This window comes from Cryptomeria japonica, chromosome 3 (genome assembly GCF_030272615.1).
Source record: "Cryptomeria japonica chromosome 3, Sugi_1.0, whole genome shotgun sequence".
Classification (NCBI taxonomy): Eukaryota; Viridiplantae; Streptophyta; class Pinopsida; order Cupressales; family Cupressaceae; genus Cryptomeria; species Cryptomeria japonica.
Window position 1 is genome coordinate 286,447,712 of NC_081407.1, and position 18,808 is coordinate 286,466,519.

General features: G+C 35.5%; 1 protein-coding gene across 5 annotated transcripts in view; it reads left to right on the forward strand.

The window, feature by feature from the left end:
- The window catches only part of LOC131068520 (biotin carboxylase 1, chloroplastic), a 49,901-nt gene that overhangs the window by 26,222 nt on the left and 4,871 nt on the right, over window positions 1-18,808 (forward strand). For all 5 annotated transcript variants that reach the window (XM_058003707.2, XM_058003706.2, XM_058003705.2 and 2 more), the window contains 8 exons: window positions 4,428-4,499; window positions 7,109-7,198; window positions 7,482-7,541; window positions 12,923-13,108; window positions 13,211-13,303; window positions 13,415-13,496; window positions 14,652-14,758; window positions 15,077-15,152. In XM_058003707.2, coding sequence (XP_057859690.1) covers window positions 4,428-4,499; window positions 7,109-7,198; window positions 7,482-7,541; window positions 12,923-13,108; window positions 13,211-13,303; window positions 13,415-13,496; window positions 14,652-14,758; window positions 15,077-15,152 — 766 coding nt within the window. The remainder of the gene's footprint in view (window positions 1-4,427; window positions 4,500-7,108; window positions 7,199-7,481; window positions 7,542-12,922; window positions 13,109-13,210; window positions 13,304-13,414; window positions 13,497-14,651; window positions 14,759-15,076; window positions 15,153-18,808) is intronic.

Consider the following 18,808-nt stretch of genomic DNA (forward strand, 5'->3'; position numbering starts at 1 on the left):
TGAGGCTAGTTCCACTATTGCTTGACATGAGGAGATTCGTATGTCCCTACTCTTATCTTATCATGTTTGGTAAGCTAGTGTGTGTGGTCATCAAGTATTGTGTTGTTCTTTCACCCCATGTTCACACTAAGGGGGAGGGGTGTGTTGGGAATTAGTGTTCACATCTAGGTGTTAGGAATATTAGAATGCATAAAATAATTTGGTGTCATAATATTAAGTTGTTAACAAACAACTTAATATTATTAATTGTCACAAGTTTTGTTCAATAAGTTATTTTATTAGTGGTACATATGTTGGGTTGTTAAATCAACTCAACATAATAAGGAAAGTAGTTCAGGAGGATTCCTATAAAATAGGATATGGAACTCCTATATATATAAAGGTATTGAAAGAAAATAATACAAGGGACGTATTGTTTTGCTTTTGGGTATTTGGCTTCTCTATCTCTGCCCACATTTCTAATATATATAAATGCATATTAGATATATGTTTTTATTTTACTATGTTTATTTATTATTTCTTAAAGAAAAGTCTTATATATGCAATTTTTAATATGTTTTTGTATGGATGAGCCCAAAATGAACTCAACCCCCAAATTTTTTTGCTTAACCTGCAAACTGAACAACGAGCCTGAACTCGAACCAATACCAGCACCAGTTTCTTAGCTCTATAGTGTTGCCTCTATGCATGAACACATCTCTTTAAAAACCTTGGAATGAATGAGGAATAATGTTGTGAGATTAGTACTAATTCTTTGTTTTCACATTGAGATTTTGACCAACTATCCTTAGTTGATCTTCTAACTTTTTATCTCATTAGGAAATAATGGTTACTCCTCCATTCTGTAGGATTAATGGTGATTTCCCAACACCTCAAGAACACTCATAAGACCAAAATGTCTTCCACAAGAGAGAAAATGGCAAGAATAGCTTGCTTCAACAATGCAAGATTGATTGATTGAATATGCAATGAGATTCCTTTCTTATAAGAAAAAAAGGTTGGGATGTAGGATTAGACAAGATTATGACATGTGCCTTAATCCTATGTTATGAGACAATTACCTAAAACAAATATTAAATGTCTTAGGTAACTAAAAGCAAATGTCAAAAGATAATATAAGATCTTGTGACAGGTAATACTTTCTAGACAGTTTCCCTAGGACCTAAGTAAACTTAAGTATGTTAATATGACCCACTAATGAACTAGTTGGGTAAAATACCTTAATCACACCAACAGCCCCCCTTAAGTGCAACTTAGGAAGTAGATCATTATGCAAATGATGCAAATATTATAATGGGTATCGGCTACTACTGCATGTTGGTACCAATGTACAATGTAATCTCTCAAAAATAGAGAAAAAAAGAAAACCAATGGGACAAAATTGCTCTCCAAAAGAGGGAAAAGATACAAACAAGGATGATGCATGAAGGACTCAATGATACCCCCCAAGGACTACATACATCACAAAAATACAATCAATTATCCTTACATAAGAGGGAAAGAGAGAGACTATATAGCCTTTCAACAATGTATGATATCTTGTAGAAATGGTGATCATTTGGAGACAAAACATAGTCCAATGCCAACAAATAACATTTCTCCCCTTGGTAAGAAGATAGACCAAGTACAAATGTAGGAATGCTTCCCATTCCAGATGGAATTGGTAGGAAGGTGAATCCAAATGTAGAATGATGTCTCCGGAATATGCTCATGTGTTGCCGAGTCCTTGTTGGATGATGATGCCACAATCCAATTAGGTACATACCCAGTCACAACAAAAGGTGACAAACTAGGAACAAATGGAAATTGATATTGAACTAGCTTCAAAGACAAAAATGAAGTGACAACAATTATGCCATGAGTGTCATCAAATAGGAGAGATAAACCCTTAAATTGGTCCTCCAAATTTGAAATGTGAGACTCCACAGACAAAGTTGCAATGTCTGATAAATAGGAATCCCAATCAGGAAGAAAATTAGATACTTGCTGCAACGACTGTTTGGAAGTCCTCAATGAACCAACAACAAAAGGTGAATATGTGATCTCAATTTGAGAAGTGGGAGTTGTAGGAGAAGTCTTTGGATCATCAAGATGCTCAAGTTCTACATCATATTGAAACTCCTCTAAGGTATCATTATCAAAAGGTAGATTGCCAACATCATCAAGTGAAATGAGGCAATTTAATGCAGTATCATCTAAGAACGGAGGATTATGTGGATCTCCATAAATCTCCCAAATCTTGGTCCAAACTATGTGTGAGCACTAGATTCCTGAAATTTGATTGTAGGTCTCTTTGAAGATGTTTGCGCTAAAACTAGAACCAATCAATTCTATGATATGATCATTCTTATTACCCAAAATTGATTTTTTTCATCTTGTCTTTGGCTCATGAATGAGTCCCTAAAGATAAGGCAAAAGATTGAGCCACCCACAGTGTGTTAGGATGCCTTTTTGCCAAGACTCATGATTGCAAAAAGATGAGCTGCATAATCTATGATCACACTGATGATACACTTCTCAATTAATAAAATCGGAGATCAATAGATGTAATGTGGCTGAAATAAAGTAATCCTCACTTTCGCAACTACTAAAATGTCCAAGTAATCCTCCAGGATGCTAACATGGCAAAAAATGAATAAAATATATCCGGGACAAAATCTGGAAGAAGTGCATGGATGGTTAGATAGAGCTCCTCAATACCTTTTCAATGCCACAAAAATCACAAAAATTGGAGATCCTCGCAAAAGTTATGAGTTCGGGAGACCAAAACAAAATACTTTAGTCAGCAATTACTGTCACCAAATTGCAAAATTCTGAAAAATAATTTGCACCACTAGAAAATTCATTGAACCAGCTTTTCCATAATATTTTGTTTTCAGAAAACCCATACCCTGGCCCCCATTTTAGCACTTAGGGGTCAACTGTAGCACCTGGTCGCTTAGCTCTAGTTACCCATGTTTCCGACAGGGTGCTGGGAGGAAAAAAAAAAGTGTTGCCTGCAAGGCGGTGACAGGGTGGTGTTAATTTGTGCAAAGGGTGGTGGCCGAGCACATGCCACCCAAGGCTTAGGCCTTCTTCAAAGCAAGCTGTGGACTTCAATATGTCCATGGGTGAAAGGGGAAGTGCTTGGTGGGCCAAAACACAAACCAAACGTGACCAAACAAAACAAACAATTTTTTATTTAAAAGCGCATTAATAAATGTTGTCGTATTGCGATCATTAATCTTTGACCAAGCGCACAATATGACGCAGACAATGCACAGAAGTCAACGATGATGATGCATACAAATAGAATATTCACTGATTAATGCTGCAGATAGGAATATTTGCCTGAGCATATGTTTTTTTTGCAGGTTGGGTATGAATCTGTATGGCCGTATGGATTTCGATGACTAGGACAAACAAACCTATGTTGCCCTTAGACCACAATCACCAAATTCGATGACTTGACAATCAATCCATATTAGGGACATACACACACACTCTTCTGTAGATAATATACATCTGTAGAATATTCACACACCAGTAATACACTTCTATAGAAGATTCTAAATATTCAAGACATTACCCTTTTTGCTCGGGGGTGGCTAATATTCGGGAATTTCCATTTAGGCAAACTACTGATCAATTTTGTAACAGAGGGATGACAATGCAAATGTTATTTGTTTGTTAAATGAATAGAATAACGTCTTGCAGACTCTTAAGCATGAGGAGTGCCATGAAGTCAACAATTGTAGATAGGCAGTAGCTGCATAGCATATGCACACACACACATACACAAACACACACAAAGTAATACACTTCTGATATACTACTGTAGAAGATTCTAAATATTCAAGACATTACCCATTTTGCTCAGGGGTGGCTAATATTCAGGAGTTTGTTATACAATGTGAAACGTACTGATATGGTATAAAATATACCATTTAGATGAAGTACTGATAAATTTTGGAACAGAGGGATGACAATGCAAATGTTATTTGTTTTTTAAATGGATAGAACAATGTATTGCAGAGTCTTAAGCATGAGGAATGCCTTCAAGACAATAATCATAGATAGGTAATAGCTGCAGAGCATATGTTTAGGCAATGGGGTAGATGTCTCAAAAAGTACAAGTGTTCAAAATAACAGCCAAAGAGACTCTTGCATTGCATATGCTATATCAAGGGTTCTGAGATTTGCTTGTTATGAGTTTTGGTTCCATGCATCATTTTTTGATTCTAGTATTGATCTAAATCTATCAAAAAGGAAAAAAACTATACATATTCTGATGAACATCTCCTGATCTCTAACTAATAGGGGCATCCTTGTATCTTTCCTTAATGAACAAATTCTACTATATTATACATTTTAAGGCTTAACAGATGCACACTAACAGTTGTTTTATGGTTAGATGGATAATATTTGTTGTCTTTTATCTTCTGAAGGCAACTGCAGGTGGTGGAGGCCGTGGAATGCGCTTGGCAAATGAACCAGGAGAATTTGTAAAGCTATTGCAGGTATGCAGCTTCACCTTATTTTCTCTAGCTTCTTTTCTTGTTTCTAGTGTGGCAATTTACATTGTAAATAATTTTAAAATAACTAGCCTTGATCATATGCTGTTAATTGGTGGAATTGTCTCTGTTGTTCCTGTGAATTTCTGAAATACCTAATGGTTGCATTCCTTCTAATGAAATGTTAGAAATTGAGAACAATATTGAAAAATATGAATAATCAATAAACCATGCAACTTTGCTTTCCCATCGAGTAGTCAACTGTGATTAAATGCAATGTACATGAAGTTAAATATACAGAAAGCATATCTTGGGAAAATGTATGCCACCTTATCCACCTTATGAAATATCCCAAAATAGGAATAACAATATCTTCCTCTTATTTGACAACACTTAGTTCTATTCCAACTTTAATTCACTGATGTACTTTTATTAGATTGCTGATCATGGCATCAATCATAGAAGTATTTGATATAAAAGCATGAGCAGGACAGTTTAACAGAAATAAAGCTTGACCAGATCATAAATTTGAGAAACCATTTACAGAATCATTTAAATTGAAATTTGAATCAGGAAAGAATAAAGTCTGACTCTACACCCAAAATAGATTGCATTAACCTTCAGCTGAATGAGTACAGAGATATGATTTGGCGTTGGAAGTCACCAAACAAAAATGTATTCAATCTTTCCACAGTCAGAAATGACTGAAGATTGTCTGAAATCAAATTCAACAGCAATATCCTTTAATCAAGGGCTTGTACCAATCTGAGATGAGGCGCACCAGCAATGTTCCTTCACGCCATGAACCAAAGCAACTTCTTCACGTCACAGACAGACTGATCCAGAATCAAACCATGATTGCTAATGGACAGGCTGTGCTCAGATTGAGCCTTCACATCCTCAATGAAATGTCATGCACTTCAGGAGGCAAAGCACTCATTTCCTGCATGGGAATGACAGAATATTGCTGCCCGATACTTTGATATTTCCTCTTTTATCTGAATTGGCTTATAATGAAATAGCTGCCAAATAAACAAAGCCAACATAAATCTTATAACTCCCAACAATGGGTTCCAGCTTCTCAATCGCACAAGTGATTAGAATATTCTCCTATGCTTCCAATGCATCACGATTCGGAAAACTCAATATAACCTTTGCAAATCAAATCACTAATTATTTGCCAACTATGGGCATTCCTTATTATTATCCCCGATAATGGAAGAGTCCCACGATTATTATGCCGAACCTTATAAAGGCTTCAAACAAATAATTAAACTCCTCGACTCTACAAAATGAAGTGCTTATATTGAAAAGAGCAATCAACTTATGATGTGGGTATGTTCAGCAATAATTTTATTCTTCAGAAATATAGCCACCATTCGCCAAAATAATTTTCTTCTGATAAAACATTTATTTTATTTCCGGAAACAAACATTAATATCTGCAAATTTGAAACACTTTTATTACTGCAAATTTGTCTTCAGAAGAATACTTCACAAATTTGGCACAGATGTAGACTTCGTCGTGAATCCACCCCTTTGGAAGAGTTAGGTTTCTGTCCAACCCTTCTGTCAACTCCTGAAGGTTTCTTTTTCCAGAAATTATAAATTATCATATCAAATCCAAAAGCATGCCTTTCTTCCCCCATCCAGCTTTTTTATAAAGAACTCCAAGAAGCATCTAGAATATTAGGCCAGCTTGCTTGACTTTAATATTAATCATATTTGGAGAACTTTATTTAATAAGGTGGCATTATAATAATATTTTATTATTTAATTAAATTAATTAATATTAAGTCATCATTTGAACATTTTATTTATTTTTTGACAACTTAATAAAAAATAAAAAATTAATTTAACTAATTGTCACCTTAAAAATTGGGAACATGACACCTTAAGACATATTTTAGTAATCAGAGTCTACATGTAGCAATCACTATGGAGTTCACCAAAATAATTAATAAGGTAATGCTGTTATGAAGACAAATCTTCCTCTGAGTGCATTAATCTACAACATATTAGGTGCAAAGTGCATTCAGACTCGTCAATAAAAAGTAACAGGAAGATCTGCAATGGGTGATTATGCATGGCATGAAGATTTAGTCACTAAATATTAATTTGCTGCTATAATTAATCTTACTGCTCATACTCATAGATTGGGTTTATTCCAACCCATATCTTGTCAATGGAGACCAATCCTTTGCTTGATTTACTGTTGATGGATTGTGAACAACCTGAGTCCCAGAGAAAGGACCAAGTTTGATGCCTTAATTTAAATTTTTTTTAAACAGTATTTCACATTTGACAGCGAAATCTGTTCAGGGCATAGGTATGGTCTGGCATTTTAATTTTTATTAGTAATAATGGATGTGGCCACAAAGTTAAGAATCATTGCATCAGGGCTGGCTGTCTCTCGGAACAAGATCACACTAACTGAATTTAATTTTCCAAATAACACATGCTTAGATATGCCAATAATGAGAACCTATCTGTATTTTTCTCAGTTAATGAAAAAGTTTCATCAATTTAATGTTTGGATAACCTATTTTTTCCATGAATAAGCTAGCTATTTCATCCGGACAACTGAAAATATATACCTCTTTTTTATATCTTCAGCAAGCAAGAAGTGAGGCAGGTGCAGCCTTTGGAAATGATGGTGTTTATTTGGAGAGATACATTAAAAATCCTAGACATATTGAATTCCAGGTAAATAGCTTTTCTTAATGTTTTCAGTTTGTTGTAAAGAATGCACTGTTACCATTTTACTACTTCATCTTTTTGCAACATTCTGTTTTTTATTGGGGGTAGTTAAATGTCCATCCAATCACTGATTGACAATTCATAAGGAAATGGTAAAATTCTTCAATTTGAAAAATCCGAAAATTAATGAGGGACAAATTTAATTCACAGTGCTTTGTTACATTTGATAATTCTAGTGTTAGGCAATAATTGATTTACATGTCGGCTTACATCAAATCTTGATTGGCAGATTCTTGCAGATAAATATGGTAATTGTGTTCATTTTGGTGAGCGTGATTGCAGTATCCAGGTATTAATTTTTTTTAATTCAGCTAATGCTCCTGTTAGTGTTAATAAAATTGATAACTGAACAAATAACCAGGTAGAATTTAATTTGTCTCAAGACTCATATAATTTCAGTTGAGTTTCAAAATATAGTCTTTTCTTTTTTGTTGGGCACATTTTGATCCATAAAGTAACATGGATTGTCCATTGCTTAGTTCATAACAAATGGATCCTTACCGTAAAAGTGTTGTTCCAACTTCATGGACAATTAAACAACACAAATGCTTGAATTTAAATGTTTCTATAACCTCTTCAATGGCTATCATCTAGTTCATTCATACAGAATTGGCTCCCTTATCGTACAAGACATGCTACATACATTGCATGCTACTGTAAACCTCTAGGCTTCTAGCCATGCCACTCATTTGCTGTACTTCGCTTGTTAGGAGCCAATTGGATGTTTCTTCCTTCATTAGTGGAATTGAGAAACCTCACCTACTTAATTTTTCATGCATTACTTGTTTCCTAATCTTTTGTAAGAATTGGCTTATGAGCTTGCAAGAATCAAACATGTAATGGAACATTTAAACACACCAACAAATTAGAAGGAACCAGTTTTGATCTTGAGTTTCTGGGACAGGGGGGCATGTGGCAAGGTTTCAGGGATGGTAAGAAAATTTCATTGATTTGGGGATGGCTACTCACACAAAATGTACAAAATTAAATAATAAATATAGAATTGACTACACACTACACAACTGATGATTGATAAGTTATAACAACTAAACAGTGTGAACCGTCAAATCATAAATGTGATCATATGAATATTGCAGTAGCTGAAAATAAAAATCCGTTACAGATGAGCAGAAATTATTAACTACAGTCTACAATTAACAAGCATCGAATGAGAAAATGGTACTGCCCAAAAATGATATTCATAGCCAGTTTTTGTTTGAGCAACAAGCCCAAAATTGGAATCATCATCATTGACTAGATATCTTGGAAACTTCTCATCATTGTAACCGCTAGAAGGAACCGCCCATCCAATATCATATGCACCTCATACTCCTAATCAACTTGTTGCAGCTCCTCAAAGTCTACATACCAACTTGTCATTGTGCTTTGCCTATACTTAGGTGTCTCGCAATTAGTGAGACGTAAGGCACCATGTACATCAAGATTTTCTGTTTGTTTAGAGGTAAGTATGTTCTTTTTTAGAGCATGGATAAAGTTATATGTGGACCAGTTCCTCAACTAGGTACTTGCGAGAGAAAAATGGCAAGTGTGCATAGCAATGTCGGAGGTCCATAAATTTGCCACTAACTTACTAGCTTGGCTTATGCCACAGTGTGCTCATTAATCCCTGTTTAGGTTTTGTAGCCTTATAATTTTGTAGACAAAATCCACTTAACTCTGATTAAAGTAGCTTCCTTCGGACTATACATTTCCTTGAAGGCATTAATGAAGGCTATTCCTTACCTTGTGGTCATCAATAGGAAGACTTGCTAGGTTTCCACATACCACCTTGGATTCAAAGTATATTGAACCCAATGTAAAGAGGTGTTCCATCTCTCCCACCTTTTCGGGATGATGGGATGAACATGCTTAATGTATAATTTAGGGTTGGGTCTCTCATGAATATTAGCCTTCATCTAGCCAAGAATGCTATCAATTGGCTCATAGATCTCTCTAAGAATAATACTATGAGAATCCCCAAATTTGATGACCATGAGATCAAGTTGTATAAAAGATGTCATGTATCCCACATTCAACTAAACAATATCACTAACCATAGTCTTCTTCCTCCTCTTTCCTTGTCTTTTTGTTGATTCCTTCACCTATTCAATTCATGTATCATAATCATAAGTTTCAAGGGCTCTTGTAATTCAAACATCCTCTATAATAGAATTAAATAGAAAGCAAACTGAGTCTCAATTAGTTTGAGTAATTCCTTTCTCACAAAGGTCCATAACAATTCCGACAAAATATGTTGGTTGCAAATGAACATTTCAATTCCCTTGCATGCATTACCATTTGTTTGATTCATCCTATCTTTCCAAAGTCTTTGAGTGAATCGTTCATGGCATGTGCACACCTGTATGTGGATTGAATCAATTTGCATGCTGGGCTACAATTATATGTTGCATCTGTAAGCATGTACACCACATTTTGAGGGCCAATTTCCTCAATGTCTTCTCTTAGGATCTGAAATTGAAACTAGAACTAACATCCTTGCTATTTCTTGAGCATTCGATTGCCCTTAAGAAGTATGGTCCATCGACACATGAAACCATAACGTTGATGAATGGGTGGTGTCTAATATCTGTCCATCCATCCATGACTATGCTACAACCATATGGTATCCATTCAGTTTTCTCCTTCATCAATAGGCTAGCCTTGAAATAACTTTTCTCCAAGAGAGTCATTCTCAATTTAGTCTTGCTAGGATCCACATAACCGCCTCTAGCTTTGCCTAACTTGGTGATAAATTTCTCGTCATAAGGAGGAGGAGCTTAATCAACATTTAAAGGAATACCATTACCAAAAATAATTTGGCAATGAGCTCATTTGCATCATCCTTAACCTACACATTGAACATATCTGTAATTGGGTTTGGTGATAACAAACCTATGGCACTCCATTTCCCTCTCGATTCCACTGCACTCTCCTCAAATGTTGGAAATGCAAGTGGTCTGCTTCAACCTTTTGATGTACAAGAAGGCATTGTTGCAGTGATGGCCTTATGAAATAATCAGATCATCTTAGCTCTCTCTTCAAGTGTGATTTTGGCTCAAGGGCCAACCCTATACCATTGGTATGCAAAAAATGTGCCTTAACCCCTATAATGTGACCCTTGTAGTGCTCTGGGCAAATGTCGCATTTCCAACACCAACTTCCACTTGAATTAGTTGCCCTATTAACATCAAGCAATGTTGCAAATTGGTGCGAAGGAGTTTTTTCTGTTCAATTGGCCTTTGGCATATGGTCGCAACAACTTGGAAGGACGAACAGTTTGCAATGCACTCCCAGCTGAACTACCTGTGCCTGTGGTTGGAGTTTGGCTGACCTTAGCTGATTCTTTAACAACTCCCTCAAGTTTATCACCTAAATCAAGGTTGTGATTGCCTCTGAATGAACTCATCTTGATTCTGGAAAGATGCAAACATAAAAAAAAACGAATATAAAAAATAACCAACTTCTTTTTACATCTCAGCTCAAATAAAAATGAAAAGAAGATATTGCATGCCAAAAACAATAAAAAACAACAGCTCTGCAAGTTTGAACAAGCTCAAAAATAACTGAGGTTTGTAGGTTAAATTTTTGTAAGTCTTGAAACAATAAATGAAAGCATTTTCAGTTATATAAGTTTTTATAAATATCTAAAAACTTAAAAATGAGTATGTAAGTTTGTAACAGCAGCTCCGAAGGTCTGGAAACAATACATGAAAGTATTTGCAACTATGGCCCAAGTATTTGACATTTTCAAAACGAAAAGGAAAAAATAAATTTTACAAAACTAAGGACATGCTATTATAGCTTTTTTCTTTTCCTTTTCCTCTTCTTTCTTCCTACTTAGTCCTTTCTCATTTTCCTTAAACTCTTCAGTTCTCAGTTTCTTGAGCTCTCTTCTTGCTTGCAAAACCAAAATTCTGAAAATGCAAATGAAAACAAGAAAAATGGTGGTGGGCTAGGGCAAATAGGAACAAATATAAAACTTTCATGTTGGGTGCCCTTGTTGATCCCCTACAATCCTGTAGGGTTTTTAACCTTTTAAAAATGGTGAGTTTAAATTCTTTTTTTTGCATAGTTCAAGTGGGAGCCCACGTGGAACTTCAGGGATGTCTTGATGCTCCCTGGGGTCCTTTCTGTAGGGAACACCTCAGGAGACATCCCTCATTTGAGGGGACATTCTGTTCCCATTCCCCCTGTTCTTGAAACAGCCTAAAACCTCGGGGATGCATCTCCAAGGAACACTGGACAGAACACAAGATTTACCTTGGTATACGATGTGTGCAATTTAGTGGAGAAGTGTCCTAGTTACACTTTACCAGCTAGCATGGCATGCACTCAACTAGCTGGTCTAAAATCCAAGATTGCTCATCCTTAGCTTTAATGGCTACAAAAATGGCTATAGACATTTCCTATCCCTTGGGGATACAACACGCCCCTTTAGACACGTTGTGGGCTTGGCTTGGGAGCCCAACAACCAAAATATGAAGGCAAAATGCTTCCTTGTTGCTTCCTCTACGTTCAAACTTAACAAAACTGCTGGTTCATGCAGACTGAGTTACAAAACTGCCTCATGATAGAAACAAAACCATCTTTTCAGTGCTCATTTTCTCCACCTTCCAAAAGCTGTAAGTTTTGCATATGGACTTGAAAGGATGTGCTTTTTTTTTTTCTTCTAAAAGTGCATAATGCTTCTAGAGGAATATGAATAGGTGAAGATATTCAATATTTAAAGAAAAAACATAATTCTTCTATTTGTACTTTTTGGGAATTTTTAGTCTGGTCTGAGCTGGTGAGATCATAAATGGAGGATCTCATCCCTGAACTGAATCACTTTGTGTATTAAAGACTAAGTCAACCAACACGTCCAGTTAATGAACAAATTCGCTTTATTCAACTTAGATGACATACAAGTCCTCAATGGAAGTCCAAGAGTCACCACTTAGAATTCCACTTAGATGTCACAATGGGGATTTGGACTGTAGTCTTCACAACGAGAACCCCCAATGCTTTTAACAATTGAGCTCAATCCTTTTGACAGTAAATATATTTAACTTTGGATGCTACCGAAGTATTGTTCTGACCTCTGCAAGATAACTGCATTTATGAGCCCAAAACTGGATTTAGCCACTCAAAAACTGATAGTGGTCTGAAGCAACTGATCTTGATGATGACCCAGATCCATTTTTGGATCGCATTTCAAGTACTTGTAATACCGAATTAGCACCAATGTTATGTGGGTGATACATAAAGTTTTATTTTGTATGATTTGTTGTTTTTGGAATCTAACAAGGAGAACCTAATGCCGTAGGTTTAATATTTTCTTTTTGTTTTGGAACCTTGATGTGGTCAAGTGCTTCAGCATATTGTACTTTAAACTTCTTTTTTATCTCATCCTCGATGTTTTTGAATGTTGTAAAGTTGGGTTTTGTCTATCTAATTTCAGAAGTTTTCACAACATTTAATCATCTCTCAAATGCATTTTCTATAGTGTATAATGCAGTTACACTAAGTTGCGGTGGTACCAAAAGAAGTTTTTCTTGATGACTGTTCTAACTTCTATATTCATATCAAAATCCTTATCAGATACTGAAATTTTTTTAGGATTTCATTGTCTTTGATCTCTTTTGATATTAGTTGTGGTTTTAACTTTTATCGGCTATCTACTGAATACAGAGGAGGAATCAAAAACTTTTAGAGGAAGCACCATCACCGGCTTTGAATCCTGACCTGAGAAAGGCAATGGGAGATGCTGCTGTTGCAGCTGCTACATCTATAGGATATATTGGGGTTGGCACTATTGAATTTCTTCTTGATGAAAGTGGTTCCTTCTACTTCATGGAGATGAACACTAGGATTCAGGTAAGACTGCACTGATCACATTCCTTGACCTTTTCTTGTGAGACATATTGCACTTATCAATCAAATTTGAATGACTAATGGTTGAATTGTTTATAAATGTAGGTGGAGCATCCAATCACTGAAATGATTTCCTCGACAGATTTAATCGAGGAACAAATTCGTGTTGCTATGGGAGAGAAGCTTCGGATGACACAGGTGGCATTTCTTGAGACAATACATAGAGTTGATTTTGTCAGATTTGGCATTCTCCACTTTATATTGGGTTTTGAGCCAATCAACTGTTTAAATAAATTTTTTATCACACAGGATGATATAGTCTTACGAGGACACTCCATTGAATGCCGTATTAATGCAGAGGATGCTTTCAAAGGATTTCGCCCAGGACCAGGTGCACCCTTAAACCCTTGTCTAAAGCTTTAGATCTGTATCCAAATGTTGAACAGGTAACTTTCTTTCTGTCACATGGCATTGGATACCTAAATGTGCAACAAAACATGGCAGTTGAGTGTGAAACTTAATACTGGATATAAGTTACAGTTTAGCCCTAAAGCTTGTAAAACCAGCAGACTGATGCTGTGCACTATTCACAATCTCAAGTTATCATTCTTGATAGCTCAAATCAAATGGGCCTGTTTACTGTTCTACAGTTTGCTAGCCATATAAATGTTATTTATCCAGAAAATTGATTTTTAATATTGGCGGCAGGTGAAGAATTCTTATCCCTTTCTAGCCAGCTAATCTTTTGGAATCATACAACCAACTGTGAATAAAATCTTCTTCCTTGTCTGTGTGATAACCACTGCTAGTAATCATGGGAACACTACAAGGTAGGTGTTCTTAACCAACTGAATCTGCTTCCCATCTCCCACAATTGAAGGGTGGCACTGAAACTTGAGTTTTGGAGAAAAGAGTGTTTGGGGACTTGGAGGTCACAGTCCTGACTATACCAATTAAGCAGCGAAGAAAATGGCATTTGATTTGTGATTGGAAATTGACTGATTGAGAATGATCAGGAAACCTCCCCCTTCAAATACCCCCTTAATTGAGCCTCTGTCTGCAATTTATTATTTTTACATCTCTTGACACTCTCTTTCATCCTGATGATGGATCATAGAGTGTGATCTGAAATGTTGATGCAAAAAAGATACACACAATCAAATCCAGAAGAAGCTAAGTGATTCAGTTATGGATTGTGGAAATTTGATAAAATTAAGACCATGGTATTGCAAAAACTGTGCAGCCTATACTATTAATATTAGTTTGTTTACCTCAAGAATTCTGTCCTATGTTTTGTTATGTATTTTTGGAACATGGGCCCCAGGGTTGTTATACTAGTCATTTATATTTGCCCCATTTAACCTTTTCTAATGCATTACATTCTTTCATGACGGGCTCTTGTCCAATTTATGTTTTTTGAACATCCATAGATATGTTCCAATTTTTTCTTTCTTTTCAGTTCATAAGAATGTATGATAGTTGATAAGAGAATTCATGGGACCCAGTGAATATGAAAATTTGACTCATTACGTGCCCTCATGTGCAGGCCGGATAACAAGTTATTTGCCAGCAGGAGGTCCTTTTGTACGCATGGATAGTCATATTTATGCTGATTACGTAGTTCCCCCAAGCTATGACTCTCTATTAGGAAAGGTGGTTATCTGAAACGTTTTTATCATGCTCCAAAACAATTGTTTTTACGATGTTCAATTTGGAATTTCTTTTCATGCTCTTAAGTATTTAGAGAGTGTATTCTTCTATTTGGCTTCTTTAATGTGTTGAATTTATTCATCTTATCTACAATTATTAACATCTTTAAGTTCCTTTTCAGATTAAGCAATCATATAGTTCCATGCCAATTTCTAATTTGATCTCATATAACACAGTTTAGGTTATAATCTTTTTATTAGGTATTATAAAGTTGTCTTATGAGCTGGATATTGATTCATTGAAAATTTGTTTGTTGTTTAGCTTATTGTCTGGGCACCTACAAGGGAGAGGGCAATTGCACGCATGCAAAGAGCCCTTGATGACACTGTTATAACTGGTAGGATCAAAATTTATCAATGTTGGCTTTTTATTATAAAACATTTATTTTGTTTACTGTCATAAGCCTGTGTTCATGTAGTTAATTGGAAGGATGGGTTCTTCAGCATCGCTATATACTTGGTATTATTGAATATGTGCTTTTAGGTATAATTGTAGACATTATTTTCCATGGAGATGACAATAAGAGAGCAAAATTGATTTTGTAGTAATTCGTTTTCTTAATATTATCATGATGTATTGTTTTTTAGTAAAATAGGTCCCAACTTACAATATTATGTAAACACAATACTTCAAATTTTGCAAATTTGTTGCAAGATTGTATCCAGTAATGGATTTAAATCAAAGTTACCCCGAGTTTCCGGGACGGCAATATAAAATATAGGAAAAATTTAAAATATATAGGAAAATTTCAAAATTCTAAATGTTCATATGAAAACATGGATAAAGCATGCATACATACATTATATTCATATGAAAACAATAAAACATGGATATAGCATGTGTATGATACTATGAAAAGTTGAAAACATTTTAGAATGTAAATTCTGAACATACAACATTGTTAATACTCAATAGACAATATGCAATTATGCATTCATAAATCAGAATTTCAATTCATTCACATTGTCAATATGCATATCAATAGACTCGGAGGTTAAATTTTCACTACTTCTATCGACGTAGTTTCCCCCCATATTTTTCAACAGGGGATTGGGGGCAGCGCCCCCAAGGTGGGGTCAAGGGGCATCGCCCCTTGCGGGGTCAAGGGGCAGCGAGGCCAAAAAAACTTATTCTTTAATAAAGGCATTGGGTGTTATTTTTCTATTGACTCGATGAGTTTGGAGATTTTCTAATCTCTATATAGTTTCATTGTCAAAATTATGAATTAAATTAATAAATTTAAAATTTAATTAATGTTATCTTTTAATTTTTTTATTTTTAATAACAATTTGAATTAATAAGGGGCCTCTATTAGAAAATTTAAATAAAAAATTAAAAATACAACTTTTTAAATTTTTTTAATATTTTTCAAAGGCCTTAGAATGGGGGACGTCTGGCTGTCCCTGGGACGGATTGGGGACGTCCCAGCCGTCCCCAGCCGTCCCCGGGACGTACGGACGTCCCCCAGAGCTAGGGCAGGCGTACCCCCGTTTCGGGGACGTCCCCTCAAAAAACAGGGCAATTTGGGGACGGGGGGAAATGTCCCCTGGCCGTCCCCAAGTCCCCGAAGCGTCCCCGGGACGGGGACGGGGGTTTTCAGGTCGGGGACGCGTCGCCGGGTAACTCTGATTTAAATGTTTTCTTGCTGTACATGCATACTTGAATGCTTAAAAATTAGTCAATATTAAATTAGAGCAAATAGATTATAAGTCCATTGTTTGAAGTTTCAATATCCAGCAGTAGAGGCATCTCAATTGTTGGAATTGACAACTGTTTGGATTTCATTATTTCAACAAACACCGCTAGCACAGGAGTGCCATTCAAATTTAATTGATGACATTGATTTTATATGCCTGGGCATATTCTTGCTAGTTATACATACATCTGACAGTACCATACAGTTTTGAACAAATCTAGCAGTAGCTACATCTAAGGTTTTAATCTGACTTGATGTAAAATGCATAATTGCAGTTGATCATATTATGTTTTGTCCTCAAAACTATCAATGTAACCCTGGCTGCTTTGGCACCCCAGATCATCTACCAATGATGTGTATAAATACTTAATACTTCTAATGTTCTATTTATCAACATTTTTATACATCTGAATTCACCATTTATTGCATTATTCCTTTCTGTATTAGCCATTTTGATGAACTGAGTGGCAGATCTTGTACTCTTTAACTACTGACTGAAAATTGCCATCTTTATGTTCTCTGAGTGTTGCCTATACTTGAGTTGTGCGTGACCATTTATCCTTTCAGTTCTTGTATGCATCTTGTAGACTAGTAGACAAAGGTACATTTTATTAAATGTCAAGTTGCTGCCTTTTATGACTGACGGGGATTCAAATTTCAAACATGTAATGGCATTGTTGATTGTAATATGGCACACCTCTAAACAATATGCACCCCTAGAATAAATTGAAGTAGGAATCTGATATGGTAATATATTTGAAGCAACAGAATAGAGAAATATGCAATGTTTCTTTCATGTCAGACAATCTGCATATAAAATCTTGATGGGAACGATTGAGAGAGTTGTATTGATGTTACTTTAGACTGTCCTTTTTACTCACATGATTTACATAGTTGTACATACAACTGGTGAGCATGATCAAACACACAATTTTGTGAGATCATACACATCCGGTGATGTGTATCACATTCGCGTAATATGAAATCAATAAAGCAAAAATAACATGAATTAGCAAAACTAGAAAGTACCTAAAAGATCTAGGTGTATGCCTCGCTCCTCTATAGGTTGACCTCTTTAATTGAAGACCAGTCAGCCATATTTCACTAGTATGAACCCATGGTAAAGAGTTGTTGATTTTGTTGAAGTTATACTTTCAAGTCTTGAGCATGGTATTCTCTAGTTGCGATTGAAGGGTGATTTTGTCATCCAGCTTGCAAGTTCATGTTAAATGAAAATCCATTGTCTATATTCAGTTGCAGGCATCATTAGCGTTTGAAAGATTTGGAAAATTTGTTAAATTTTCTTTAGGATTTAAAAAATCTGGACCACATCTGACAAATCTGGCTGGTCTGAAAAATCCAGTCTGGATATGATAGTTCTCCATGTTGTGTCAGCTCATCATAAGTTGCATGCAAAGCTGAAAGGGTGTTACAAAATAATACTTATTGGTACTTGTTGTGGAGGTAACTGCAGAACTAACCTGCATGAGTAAATATGCAGTTTATTTATTATGCAATTTCTACTTGTGAGCCATATAATTCCATATTTTCATTACATTATCCGTAAGGTTTAGAAGTCATAATTACAATAGTCTTCTTGGGTGGACAAGTGCTCTCAAGATACTTTTAGTAGTTAGGGAAACGAGTAGAGTCAATTATTTCGCCAAGATTTTGCCTAATTTCAGAGTAATTATGGTGATATAATTATAAACACAATAATAAAGTTTTTAATGCATATAGTTAAAGACTTAAAGTGATTGATTCTAGCAGAGGAATTTTTAATAGCTAATTATCTTATTCAAGAGGAATATCATAATCATGATGATTCTATCACAGATGGCATATAGAAATAGTTTCTAGAAATGACTCTTTGAGTGGTCGAGCTCTCCGATTTCAATTTTCTGTAGATAAAACAATCACAGTTAACCTATGTTACCCTGAATTTCTGGGATGGGGGGATGGCGAAATGGGGGAATATTCATAAGATAACATTGATGAATCATTCGTCATATACATTATACATAAAAATTGAGCTGAATTGAGAGTTCAAATGAGAGTTGAAATTCATAAATTCACATACAGGATGTAACTTAATAGTTAATACATTAGGGGCTGTTCCCCTGTCCCCGGGATGTTTCCGTTTCTGGGACAGCCTGGTTTTACCCAGGAAACACATCCCTGGGTAACACGAGTTAACTTTTGCTGATTTGTTGCAAAGTTTCAGGCTAATTGTGAAATTGACATCAATAAAGTTTCAAAATTAGATACATAGATACTTATGGCTGTCTCAGGTTTGT